The 14,533-nt window shown below is 42.3% G+C and overlaps 1 protein-coding gene across 4 annotated transcripts in view; it reads left to right on the plus strand.

Moving 5' to 3' along the window:
• Positions 1-14,533, plus strand: part of slc35a3b (solute carrier family 35 member A3b) — a 48,448-nt gene that overhangs the window by 31,355 nt on the left and 2,560 nt on the right. For 3 of the 4 annotated variants that reach the window (XM_061890500.1, XM_061890503.1, XM_061890501.1), the window contains 2 exons: positions 2,160-2,278; positions 4,644-4,777. In XM_061890500.1, the coding sequence (XP_061746484.1) occupies positions 2,160-2,278; positions 4,644-4,777 (253 nt within the window). Of the gene's footprint in view, positions 1-2,159; positions 2,279-4,643; positions 4,778-11,603; positions 12,148-14,533 lie in introns of those variants that run through there. The other variant, XM_061890502.1, reaches the window with a different exon arrangement.

Here is a 14,533-nt window from a genome sequence, read left to right on the forward strand (position 1 = left end):
TCATAAATCCAACTTACATACTTGCTTGCAGTCAAAGAAACAGACCACAGAACACTTTTCCACTTTGCATCAGTCCATCTTGGATGATCTCTGGCCCAGAGAAGCCGGCGGCATTTCTGGATGATGTTGATAAATTGCTTTCGCTTTGCATAATAGAGCTTTAGCTTGCACTTACAGATGTAGCGACCAACTGTATTTAGTTTCCTTGTCACACAGCATCATAATACAATTATTTTCTTTCCTATATCACGATGACGTAGCATTACGGAATTGGGGAGGACTCAAACTAGTAATGCTAGCAAAGCTATGTGTGCTACAGTGCAGTCCCAGATACGTCATGCTAGGCTAGCCTGTTCGCTGACTGACGGGTAGTTTGCAGAGCAAAGGGCTTTTATTCTAAGAAGTGTAGCAAAGCTTGTTTCTTTACAAAGGTGTCCTCTTGATTCGGTGAGTGTGAACGCGTGTGTAAACAAATTCATTGCTGTTGCAGCTTACCAGATTGCTAGTTAAAATTTTCCCCAAAATAATACTAGATCAGTATTATACAAAACCCAAAACCAGTGAAGTTGGCACGTTGTGTGAATTGTAAATAAAAACAGAATACAATGATTTGCAAATCCTTTTCTACCTATCTTTAATTGAATTGACTGCAAAGACAAGGAATATTGTAATGTTCCAACTAAAAAACTTTGCGTTATTTTTTGGCAAATATTAGCTCATTTAGAATTTGATGCCTGCAACGTGTTTCAAAAAGGCTTGCATAAGTGGCAAAAAAGCTGAGAAAGTTGAGGAACGCTCATCAAACACTTATTTGGAGCACCCCACAGGTGAACAAGCTAATTGAGAACAGGTGGGTGCCATGATTGGGTATAAAAGCAACTTCATTGAAATGCTCAGTCATTCACTTTGTCATCAAATGCGTGAGCAAATTGTCGAACAGTTTGGGAACAACGTTTCTCAACGAGCTATTGCAAGGAATTTAGGGATTTCACCAGCTACGGTCCGTGTTACCATGACAAGGTTCAGAGAATCTGGAAATATCACTGCATGTAAGCAGCAAGCCTGCAAACCAACATTGAATGCCCGTGACCTTCAATCCTTCAGGCGGTAGTGCATCAAAAAGCGACATCAGTGTGTAAAGGATATCACTGCATGAGCTCAGGAACACTTCAGAAAAAACACTGTCAGTAACTACAGTTTGTCGCTACATCTGTAAGTGCAAGTTAAAACTCTACTATGCAAAGCGAAAAATACCCAGAAACGCCGCCGGCTTCGCTGGGTTCTGTGATCTGACGAGTCCACATTTCAAATTGCTTTACATGTGACTGTTATGGGTGCAAAGTTCAAAAGCCAGCTCCTGTGATAGTATGGGGGTGTATTAGTGCCCAAAGCATGGGTAACTTACACATCTGTGAAGGCACTATTAATTCTGAAAGGTACATACAGGTTTTGGAGCAACATATGTTGCCATCTCAGCAATGTCTTTTTCATGGGCGCCCCTGCTTATTTCAGCAAGACAATGCCAATCCAGATTTTGCACATCTTACAACAGTGGGGCTTTGTAGTAAAAGAGTGCGTGTACTAGACTGGTCTGCCTGTAGTCCAGACTTGTCTCCCATTTAATAATAGTGGTGCATTATGAAGCCTAAGATACCACAACGAAGACCCCAGACTTTTGAACAAATTAAGCTGTACATCAAGCAAGAATGGGAAATAATTCCACCTGAAAATGTGTCTCCTCAGTTTCCAAACATTTACTGAGTTGTTGTTAAAAGGAAAGGCCATGTAACACAGTGGTAAAAAAGCCCCTGTGCCAATTTGTTTGCAATTTGTTGCTGCCGTTAAATTCAACGTTAATGAATTTTTGTAAAAAACAAGTTACTCAGTTCAAACATTAAATATCTTAGTTCGAACATTAAATATCTTGTCTTTGCAGTCAATTCAATTGTATATACATGTTGAAAAGGATTTGCAAATCATTGTATTCTGTTTTCATTTACGTTTTACACAACGTGCCAACCTCACTGGTTTTGGGTTTTGTACAAATAAATACTAAAATGTATTTGTATTAAAGTTAGTAGACCACAAACATTGAGGTTTTGAGATTTAGAAAGTGTATATTTGTTTTTAAAGCCCAACCATTTGACTTTTCCCTGCAGGTTTGTTCGGGTTTGTGTTTGCTACTCTCGGAATGTTGGGTTATGACGGCCAGAGAGTAGCAGAGTTTGGGATGTTTCAAGGCTACAATTGGATTGCCTGCACCGTTGTCCTCTTACAGGTGGGTGGGATCATTGCTTTTGTCTTACTTGATCATTCTTTTCTTTCAATAAATGCACAGTTATGTATGTTTTCCGAATGAATTGTAATCGTACCATTGTAATCCATGTGATTGGTGCTTGTCCCCACCAAAAAAGAAACATTATAACATGTAGCATGCCTTTTAAAAAGGAAAACTAACTTTTAGATAGGAAAAATTGTATAAAACAATACAATAGAAGTAATAAATAGTAGTTTTATGAAGTAATGTATTAATAATGTACAGTATTTACCTTGGAAAAGTGGACTCCTACAGAATATCCTTACATTGCTGCTGCTCTGTCAAACACACCATCAGCAGCGTCTCCATATTTTCATCAATAAGTGTCTGCCATTTACATTTTATATTAACTTTATTGGCTGGTGTTGACCTGCGATGAGGTGGTGACTTGTCAAGGGTGTACACCGCCTTCTGCCCAATTGTAGCTGACACCCCAAAGGGAATAAGCGGTAGGAAATGGATGGATGGGCTGGTTTTGACAGCAAAATGTCATGTTTTTTGTGTGTTTGTTTTCATTATCTTTTTTCATTAATTCAATGAGGATCATCCACTTTTTCAACTCAGCAGTCTTTCACACTCAACTTTCTTATTTTCCGTGGCTGTATGTCCATTTTTTGGTCGCAACTTAAAGCATAACAATTACCCGAGAGACCGCTCTTATCTCCAAACATTTAGGTTAAGTGAAGTTGTGGCACTCTTAAGTTAAGGTACCGTTGTATTCACTTGTAATAATTCCAACTGAGCCAAGTATATAGTTATTTTAAATATTCAGTAGTACCTCAACTTACAAGCATAATTGATTCATTGATGGAGCTCTTTACTCAAAACACTTGTATCTCAAATCAATGTCTCTCTTTGAAATAATAAGAAATCAATTTATTTTATAGTTGCTCCTACCCCCAACCCATAATAGTACCATTTTAAACATGTAAAATGTCCTTTAGATGAGAAATATTGTGATGGATAAAATGTCCACCGGGTTGATAATATTTTAACGTCCTGGGCTGGCACTAAACTCCTCCTACTTCGTCAAGTCAATTACACACAAACATACATACACACATATATATGTACATATATATGTACATATATATATGTATGTATATGTACATATATATGTACATATATATGTATGTATATGTACATATATATATATGCATACATGTATATATATATACATGTATATATATATATATATATATATATATATATATATATATATATATATATATATATCCATCCATCCATCCATCCATCCATCATCTTCCGCTTATCCGAGGTCGGGTCGCGGGGGCAGCAGCCTAAGCAGGGAAGCCCAGACATCCCTCTCTCCAGCCACTTCGTCTAGCTCTTCCCGGGGGATCCCGAGGCGTTCCCAGGCCAGCCGGGAGACATAGTCTTCCCAACGTGTCCTGGGTCTTCCCCGTGGCCTCCAACCAGCTGGACGTGCCCTAAACACTTCCCTAGGGAGGCGTTCGGGTGGCATCCTGACCAGATGCCCGAACCACCTCATCTGGCTCCTCTCGATGTGAAGGAGCACCGGCTTTACTTTGAGTTCCTCCCGGATGGCAGAGCTTCTCACCCTATCTCTAAGGGAGAGCCCCGCCACACGGCGGAGGAAATTCATTTCGGCCGCTTGTACCCGTGATCTTATCCTTTCGGTCATGACCCAAAGCTCATGACCATAGGTGAGGATGGGAACGTAGATCGACCGGTAAATTGAGAGCTTTGCCTTCCGGCTCAGCTCCTTCTTCACCACAACGGATCGATACAACGTCCGCATTACTGAAGACGCCGCACCGATCCGCCTGTCGATCTCACGATCCACTCTTCCCTCACTCGTGAACAAGACTCCTAGGTACTTAAACTCCTCCACTTGGGGCAGGGTCTCCTCCCCAACCCGGAGATGGCACTCCACCCTTTTCCGTGCGAGAACCATGGACTCGGACTTGGAGGTGCTGATTCTCATATATATATATATATATATATATATATATATATATATATATATATATATATATATATATATATATATATATATATATATATATATATATATACATATATATATATATATATATGTTTTAATTGGATTATCCATAGAATAGTGCACGATACCGTGGTAGAGCGCAATATGTATGTGTGGGAAAAATCACAAGACTACTTCATCTCTACAGAACTGTTTCATGAGGGGTTCCCTCAATTGTCAGGAGATCCTGACGATTATATATATATATATATATATATATATATTTATATATATATATATATATATGTTGCATGTGTTTGAAATTCACTGCCCAACCATGTTTTGTGCTCCCTGCAGGCTTTAGGTGGCCTGGTCATAGCTGTGGTGATTAAATATGCCGACAACATCCTCAAAGGATTTGCTACCTCTCTGTCCATCATCATGTCCATGCTGATCTCCTATTTCCTGCTGGAGGATTTGCACCCTTCTGGGTAAACACACGCATGCTAATGACACACAAGTGATTTACAATGCAAATATCTATACAGACCATAATACAAAAAAAAGTAACATTGATGCATCAGTATGCTCTTGGCATAAACGCTCTATGCCCAAAGTGTGGCCCGCAGATCATTTTTTAACGACCCACGGCACATTTCTACACAGACTATAAAAAAATATATGAAACATATATATATAAAAAGTGGAATAAACGAGCAAACAAGTGAAATGTAATTAGAAGAAGTTGCGATGTTGACTAATAACACAAAGCTGCAATTTAGGCTGTTTTTTTTTTCAAAGCTAGAACTTCTCAACATATAATAATGAGTAAAAATCACAGTTGATATTAATTATAGACCTTTTTAGGACTCCAATTACATCAAACATGATATCACTCGCAAGCAAACACGCTGCAGGACTGCTTGTATTGCACATGGTATCTCACATATGTAAACATGCTGCTGGACTGCTTGTATCGCTCATGATATCACTCACAAGTAAACACGCTGCAGAACTGCTTGTATTGCACATGGTATCTCACATATGTAAACATGCTGCTGGACTGCTTGTATCGCTCATGATATCACTCACAAGTAAACACGCTGCAGAACTGCTTGTATTGCACATGATATGACACATACGTAAACACGCTCCGGGCCTGCTTTTACTGTGCAATATATCCCACACGAATAAACGCCCTGCGGACTGCTTGTATCGCACATGATATCGCACACATGTAAACATGCTGCAGAACTGCTTGTATCGCACATGATATGACACACAAGTAAACACGCCACAGGACTGCTGGAATCACACATGATGTCATACACAAGTAAACACGCTCCGGGAGTGCTTGTATCGCACATGATACCACACCCAAGTAAACAAGCTGCAGGACTTCTTGTATTGTACATGATATCACACACAAGGAAACACGCTGCAGGGCTGCCTATATCGCACATGATATCTCACAAGTGTAAACACGCTGCAGGACTGCTTGAATCGCACATGATATCACGCACAAGTAAACGCGCTGCAGGACTGCGTGTATCGCACATGATATCTCACAAAAGTAAATACGCTGCATGACTCATTGTGTTGCAGATGATAATATACACAAGTAAACACGCTGCAGGGATACTTGTAATTCACATGATATCACAGTTACAAGTAAACATGCTGCTGGACGGCTTATATCACACATGATATGACACACAAGTAAACACGCTGCAGGGCTGCCTATATCGCACATGATATCTCACAAGTGTAAACACGCTGCAGGACTGCTTGAATCGCACATGATATCACGCACAAGTAAACACGCTGCAGGACTGCTTGAATCGCACACGATAACACACACACGTAAACGCGCTGCAGGACTGCGTATATCGCACATGATATCTCACAAAGGTAAACACGCTGCAGGACTCATTGTATTGCAGATGATATTATACACAAGTAAACACGCTGCAGGACTGCGTATATCGCACATGATATCTCACAAAGGTAAACACGCTGCAGGACTCATTGTATTGCAGATTATATTATACACAAGTAAACATGCTGCAGGACTGCGTGTATCGCACACGATATCTCACAAAAGTAAACACGCTGCAGGACTGCTTATATCACATATGATATGACACACAAGTAAACACGCTGGAGTGCTGCTTGCATCGTGCATGATATCACACACGAGCAAACACGCTGCAGGGCTGCCTATATCGCACATGCTATCTCACAAGTGTAAACATGCTGCAGAACTGCTTGTATCGCACATGATATGACACACAAGTAAACATGCCACAGGACTGCTTGAATCGCACATGATGTCACGCACAAGTAAACACGCTGCAGGACTGCTTGAATCGCACACGATAACACGTACACGTAAACGCGCTGCAGGACTGCGTGTATCGCAGATGATATCTCACAAAAGTAAACACGCTGCAGGACTCATTGTATTGCAGATGATATTATCCACAAGTAAACATGCTGCAGGACTGCTTATATCACATATGATATGACACACAAGTAAACACGCTGCAGGGCTGCCTATATCGCACATGATATCTCACAAGTGTAAACACGCTGCAGGACTGCTTGAATCGCACATGATATCACGCACAAGTAAACACGCTGCAGGACTGCCTGAATCGCACACGATAACACACACACGTATACGCGCTTCACTACTGCGTATATCGCACATGATATCTCACAAAGGTGAACACGCTGCAGGACTCATTGTATTGCAGATGATATTATACACAAGTAAACATGCTGCAGGACTGCTTGAATCGCACACAATAACACACACACGTAAACGCGCTGCAGGACTGCGTGTATCGCACACGATATCTCACAAAAGTAAACACGCTGCAGGACTGCTTATATCACATATGATATGACACACAAGTAAACACGCTGGAGTGCTGCTTGCATCGTGCATGATATCACACACGAGTAAACACGCTGCAGGGCTGCCTATATCGCACATGCTATCTCACAAGTGTAAACATGCTGCAGAACTGCTTGTATCGCACATGATTTGACACACAAGTAAACACGCCACAGGACTGCTTGAATCGCACATGATGTCAAGCACAAGTAAACACGCTGCAGGACTGCTTGAATCGCACACGATAACACGTACACGTAAACGCGCTGCAGGACTGCGTGTATCGCAGATGATATCTCACAAAAGTAAACACGCTGCAGGACTCATTGTATTGCAGATGATATTATCCACAAGTAAACATGCTGCAGGACTGCTTATATCACATATGATATGACACACAAGTAAACACGCTGGAGTGCTGCTTGTGTCGTGCATGATATCACACACGAGTAAACACGCTGCAGGGCTGCCTATATCGCACATGCTATCTCACAAGTGTAAACACGCTGCAGGACTGCTTGAATCGCACATGATATCACACAAACAACTAAACCTCGCTGCATACTGCTTGTAGTAAATCTAATATTTAAAAGTTTTGATGCAAGCTGATACAATCCGATGCTTCTTTTTTTATGCTGATATTGGACTGATATGTGATATCAATATTGGATCAGGGCACCCCTAGTTAGTTTAAAAGATCAGTATGAATGTGTGTTACATTTGGAAGCCACCCTTTAGCAGGCCAAATCAAACTAGTCTGCGGTCCAAATCTATTTGGGCACCCCTGATCTAGAGATCTTGACGTTGAAAAATATTTTTTGTAACATACGACTTATTTTTAACACTTTCATGACTTCCTTCTGAGTCCTCGGGAGCAAACTTCAGTTGAAAAATGTACAAAACCCAAAACTAGTGAAGTTGACACGTTGTGTAAATCGTAAATAAAAACAGCATACAATGATTTGCAAATCATTTTCAACCTATATTCGATTGAATACACTGCAAAGACAAAGATAGTTAAAGTTCGAACTGCGAAACATTGTTTTTTTTTCGCAAATATTAGCTCATTTGGAATTTGATGCCTGCAACCTGTTTCAAAAAAGCTGGCACAAGTGGCAAAACAAGACTGAGAAAGTTGAGGAATGCTCATCACACACTCATTTGGAACATCCCACAGGTGAACAGGCTAATTGGTAACAGTTGGGTCCCATGATTGAGTATAAAAGCAGCTTCCATGCTCAGTCATTCACAAACAAGGATGGGGCGAGGGTCATCATTTTTTGAACAAATGCGTGAGCAAATCGTCCCAACAGTTTAAGAACATTTCTCAACAAGCTCTTGGAGGGAGTTTTGGGATTTCACCATCTACGGTCCGTAATATCATTAAAAGATTCAGAAACTCTGGGGAAATCATTGCACGGCCGAAAAACCAAACATTGAATGCCTGTGACCTTGGATACCCCCGGCGGTACTGCATCAAAAATCGACATCGGTGTGTAAAGGATATCACCACATGGGCTCAGGAACACCTCAGAAAACTAAGTGCAAGTTAAAACTCTACTATGCAAACCGAAAGCCATTTATCAACAACACCCAGAAACGCCGCCGGCTTCTCTGGGCCCGAGCTTATGTAAGATGCCCATCCATCCATTTTCTACCGTTTGTCTCTTTCGGGGTCGTGGAGGGGTGCTGCAGTCTATCTCAGCTGCACATGGGCGGAAGGTGTCGTGCACCCTGGACAAGTCGCCACCTCATCACAGGGCCAGCACAGATAGACAGACAACATTAACACTTACATTCACACACTAGGGCCAATTTAATCCCCGGGACTTGTGATAGTGTTGCCAAACAATCTATCCCCAGGTGCATGTTTTTGAAAGATGGTTTGATGCAAAGTGGAAAAGTGTTCTGTGGTCTGACAAGTTCACATTTCAAATTGTTTTCGGAAACTCTGGACGTTGTGTCCTCCGGAACAAAGAGGAAAAGAACCATCCGGATTATTATAGGTGCAAAGTTCAAAAGCCCCAATCTGTGATGGTATGGGGATGTAATAGTGCCCAAGGCATGGGTAATTTTCACATCTGTGAAGGCACCATGATTGCTGAAAGGTGCATACAGGTTTTGGAGCAACATATGTTGCCTTTCAAGCAATGTTTTTTTCATGGACACCCCTGCTTATTTCAGCAAGACAATGCCAATCCTCATTCTGCACGTGTTACAACAGCGTGGCTTCATAGTAAAAGAGTGCAGGTACTATACTGGCCTGCCTGTGGTCCAGACCTGTCTCCCGTTAAAAATGTGTGGCGCAATACGGAGCCAAAAATAGCAAAATGGAGACCCTTAAGTACAACTTAAGCTGTACATCAAGCAAGAATGCTAAATATTTCTTCAATAATTCTCCCGTCCAAAGGCAAAACCCAGTAACTCGATTTTGGTCAAAACAGAGCTGATAATAATTTTGGGAGTTCCTAGGTGATTTGCTTTACATTAGTGTGTGCGATATTGTAATTTCTTCCGTAAGTAAGCTGTTACGCGCATGGCAGGACCTAGCAACTACCACATAACCGCGTAGATACAACAGAAAAACCTAGTATCTCAGGGGACCAACCGGAGCTTATTTGTCAGTCGCCTTATTGTCTTTAATGAGACATTTGCACGAATGGGGGCCGACGGTCAACCTGATTATGTGATATTATGGCACAAGGGGATATTTGGAAGATTGGCCCAGGACGTTGCAAGCACCTTCATTAAATGTATTGTTCTTGATTCTTCCCCTTGCATACTCTTTTGGGCAGATAACTGTGGAGGTCAAAATAAAAACGGGACGCTGTACACGGCTCTTGCCCAATGTGCAAACGCAGAATGGGGCCCACCCGAGATTGGGATAAAATATCTGGAGAAAGAGCAGATTCAATCCATGGCTCAATCTGCAAGAAAATGAAAGCTCAAGAAAACATCTTTACGTTTGATGACTTTCTAGATCTTTGTAAGACAGCATCAAGATAGACTGGTTTTCCTTTTGTTTTCTCAAAATCAGCTAGAAGTGAGTTTACTCGGTTTTGCCTTTGGACGGGAGAATTGGTCTCCTCAGTTCCCAAATGTTTACTGAGTGTTGTTTAAAGGAAAGGCCATGTAAGACATTGGTAAAAATTCCCCAGTGCCAACTTTTTTGCAATGTGTTGCTGCCATTAAATTCTAAGTTAATGATTATTTGAAAAAAAGAAAAAAAAGTTTCTCAGTTCAGTTCGAACATTAAGTATTTTGTCTTCTCAGTGTATATTAGTTGAAAAGGATTTGCAAATCATTGTATTCTGTGTTTATTTACGGATTACACAACACGCCAACTTCACTGGTTTTTGGTTGTGTATATTGTATATAGGCGCAGTCAAGGCGTTGAGGGGTTCCGGTTCGGTAACCGCAGGATTAGGTTTCTGCTTTTTGCAGATGATGTGGTCCTGATGGCTTCATCTGACCGGGATCTTCAGCTCTCACTGGATCGGTTCGCAGCCGAGTGTGAAGCGACCGGAATGAGAATCAGCACCTCCATCGGACTTGGAGGTTCTCGCCCGGAAAAGGGTGGAGTGCCATCTCCGGGTTGGGGAGGAGACCCTGCCCCAAGTGGAGGAGTTAAAGTACCTAGGAGTCTTGTTCACGAGTGAGGGAAGAGTGGATCGTGAGATCGACAGGCGGATCGGTGCGGCGTCTTCAGTAATGTGGACGTTGTACCGGTCCGTTGTGGTGAAGAAGGAGCTGAGCCGGAAGGCAAAGCTCTCAATTTACCGGTCGATCTACGTTCCCATCCTCACCTATGGTCATGAGCTTTGGGTCATGACCGAAAGGATAAGATCACGGGTACAAGCGGCCAAAATGAGTTTCCTCTGCCGTGTGGCGGGGCTCTCCCTTAGAGATAGGGTGAGAAGCTCTGCCATCCGGGAGGAACTCAAAGTAAAGCCGCTGCTCCTTCACATCGAGAGGAGCCAGATGAGGTGGTTCGGGCATCTGGTCAGGATGCCACCCGAACGCCTCCCTAAGGAGGTGTTTAGGGCACGTCCAACCAGTAGGAGGCCACGGGGAAGACCCAGGACATGTCTCCCGGCTGGCCTGGGAACGCCTTGGGATCCCCCGGGAAGAGCTAGACGAAGTGGCTGGGGAGAGGGAAGTCTGGGTTTCCCTGCTTAGGCTGTTGCCCCCGCGACCCTACCTCGGATAAGCGGAAGATGATGGATGGATGGATGGATATTGTATTGGTTTTTTAAATGAAAAATATCAAAATGGTCCCCGCATGCATTTATTTTTACGCGTGTGGCCCTCAGCGAGAATAGTTTGGACACACCTGCTCTGTGCGGTTGTTTAGGGACACACACAAAAAAAACGTCCTTATCTCACGGATATCTCCTCTTTATGTTCTGCTTCAGTGTGTTCTTCTCAGGGGTAACACTGGTTATCGCAGCCACGTTCATGTACGGCCACGAGCACAAACCTGTCAACGGCGGCGCTGTTAAAGTCTAAAAGAGAGAGGTCCGGCCCGGCTAGCAGCTCCACAGCATAACACAACCAGAGCAGGACTCAGTGGAAGTGTGTCTGTGATACAGTTTGTAACCGCCAATCTGCAGGGACGTGGACATGGACATACTCTATTACTGGTGCTAAAAAACAAACATGTCTGTAAATTACTGTTGTGATTTTTGGGAGAGAGCAGGTTTCTGGGTTTCTATTTCCATATTCATAAGGGGGCTGGTTTGTTTGATACAAGGGAGTACTTGTCTTTAAAAAAAAAAAAAAAAGAAAGGGAATTTGGGACAGAGCCTCCATCTAGTGGCGGAATGAAAACTAACTATAGGGAGAATGATTGAGATGAAGCCAAATTGAGGTCTTTGTGTGAAGAAACAAATGAATACATTGAGGCATGGACTAAGCTTGCCTCCCTTTACATTAAAATTAAAGCGCTTTACACATTGATGAATACTTTGAACGCGTTTTTCTTTTCAGTTCTACCGCACTCTGAAAACCCCAAACCAGTCTCCATAGCAGGGGTCGGGAACCTTTTTTGGCTGAGAGAGCCAAGAGTCCAAATATTTTAAAATGTATTTCCGCAAGAGACATATAATATTTTTTTCAACACTGAACACAACTTAACGTGTGCATTTTTAAGTAACACCAACATATCTAAAGTATAATAGCTCTCTTATTATTTGTAATAACATTGTTATTCCGAAGCCAACTTTGGAGGTGGCGTGGCCTGCGGGCCTGCAGCAAAGCAGGGTGTGCCAGGACCGGCCTCGAAATCAGCGACAGGTGCGTAAAAGGCCCACCTGGGCCTTGTTATCTAATCACCTGTCGCTCTGTTATAAGCAGCAGCCAGGAGAAGAGACGGGGGTTGGGGCTGGAGCCAGAGTGCGAGCGAGAACGAAAGAGAAAAAGACAATTGCTGGAAAGCAACGGAGAGACTTACTAAAAAATAAAAAAATATTGCAACCCTGAAACAGGCTCTCATGTCGGTGCTTGGTGGTCTGAAGAACCCCCGGGAGGACAAACCCTAAACTAATCAATAATAAATAAATCACTTTTTACCCTTATTGCAACTTCTTGAACAAGTGCGGTAGAAAAAAGATGGATGGATTCGAATGCATGAGCATGTTTTATATTTTGAACGTTATTTTTAACACGTTGATGACAAGTGGAATTATTCATTACTTATCGTGTTAAGCAGTGTCAGCTCAGATTTATCCGAGAGTCAGATGCAGTCATCAAAAGAGCCACATCTGGCTCGCGAGCCATAGGTTCCCTACCCCTGCTCTATAGCAACAGACGAATGCTCCTGGAGGCGAATCAATAAAGCTAGAGCGTCTTTTTGTTGAGAATTTACATGGTTGCATTGGCCATTTTTTATTCAACAAACACTCGAGATGACAACACAATTGAAACAGGTATTTTCCAAAGAAATTCTTTTTTTCTTCTGTTTATACTCAAGACAACCTTTGCATAGTTGTGGCCTTCAGAGAGTGTGTGTGTGTGTGTGTGTGTGTGTGTGTGTGTGTGTGTGTGTGTGTGTGTGTGTGTGTGTGTGTGTGTGTGTTTGTTGAGGTGGACTGAGAAGAGGCAGATGGGAGGGTAAGATGTGGACCTGGAGAGAAGCGCAGATGGAAGATAAGCCATGTGACTTGCTTGTGGAGTTGCAGGAACCATGACACAGGAAGGCCTTTCATTGGTGATTATCTGCAGAAACTGCTGAACCCAGCAGTGAGCAGTTATCCATCCTTGTCAAAATAAGGTCTGCATGGTTTGAACTCGAAAGTAACATAGTCCAATTCCCTGATTGTCTAAACATGTGTAATGATAAAATGGCCTGATTAGCATCACATTCGCACAACTATTTAAACCAGGGGTGTCAAATAAAACAAAAATGTAGAAAAATTAGCAATAATGTTTTAATGAAAGAAACTGCTGTTCTAAATGTGTCCACTGGATGTCGCAATAGGAATTCTGTTAGGCAAGCAAACACTTTATACTGAGACCTATCACAAGCTCAGCAGAGAGTAAAATAATATTCTTTGATAAAAACAAAAGAAAACGTGCTCACGAGAGAGTGGTAGAGCGCACAACTAGAAGTGGAGAGAAACGAAACCTAAATTGCGCGGGTCAAGGAACTTATTTTGTGGTAATTACACACTCGTTCTGAGCAGGGGACAATATGCGTACGCGAAGGAAGCGCAAGCAGAGCAATGATCCGACGCTGTCTGGAAGTGGGAGCGGAGACTGATTGGCAACCGGATGCAGGTGTGTCCCGGTTGCCGATCAGACAGCAGGTGTGGAAGCCTGTACACGGAACAAGGGAGTGAAGACTACAAAAATGAGGGCACAGGACAGGAACTAAAATACCACGCACAGAGAAAAATCAAGTGCAAAACAGTTACCCGGCTGAGGTACGGCTACTTCCCCTCGACACAAATGAAACTTAAAACCCGCCGTTTTATGTCTTCTGCTTCGAACAAATCAGTATTTAGCATCCGCATTGCCCCAAAATGTCTATCAAGAACGAGTTTCTAAATAGTTTCTACCTCCGTTTGTATGGTTTGTTGAGTCAGCACAGGGTTAATACGTGGACATGACTAATGAGGTATTAAATACCTGAAAGAGTTGTTATCTGTTCATGATTTATGTTGTTCAGTCACAGATAAGCTGTGACTTAAAGTTTGATGGCTCTGTAGATACACTGACACCAAAGTCCAAGTTCATCGTGTTCTTCTTTGTGTTTTCAAAAGTGCGCCTCTTGAATTTTCAAAAGGATTATTTGATTTGCACATGTTCGGAATGCGTTTGTTGTATTTTTGGCTACAGTAGAAAA

This window comes from Nerophis ophidion, linkage group LG28 (assembly GCF_033978795.1).
Source record: "Nerophis ophidion isolate RoL-2023_Sa linkage group LG28, RoL_Noph_v1.0, whole genome shotgun sequence".
NCBI lineage: Eukaryota > Metazoa > Chordata > Actinopteri > Syngnathiformes > Syngnathidae > Nerophis > Nerophis ophidion.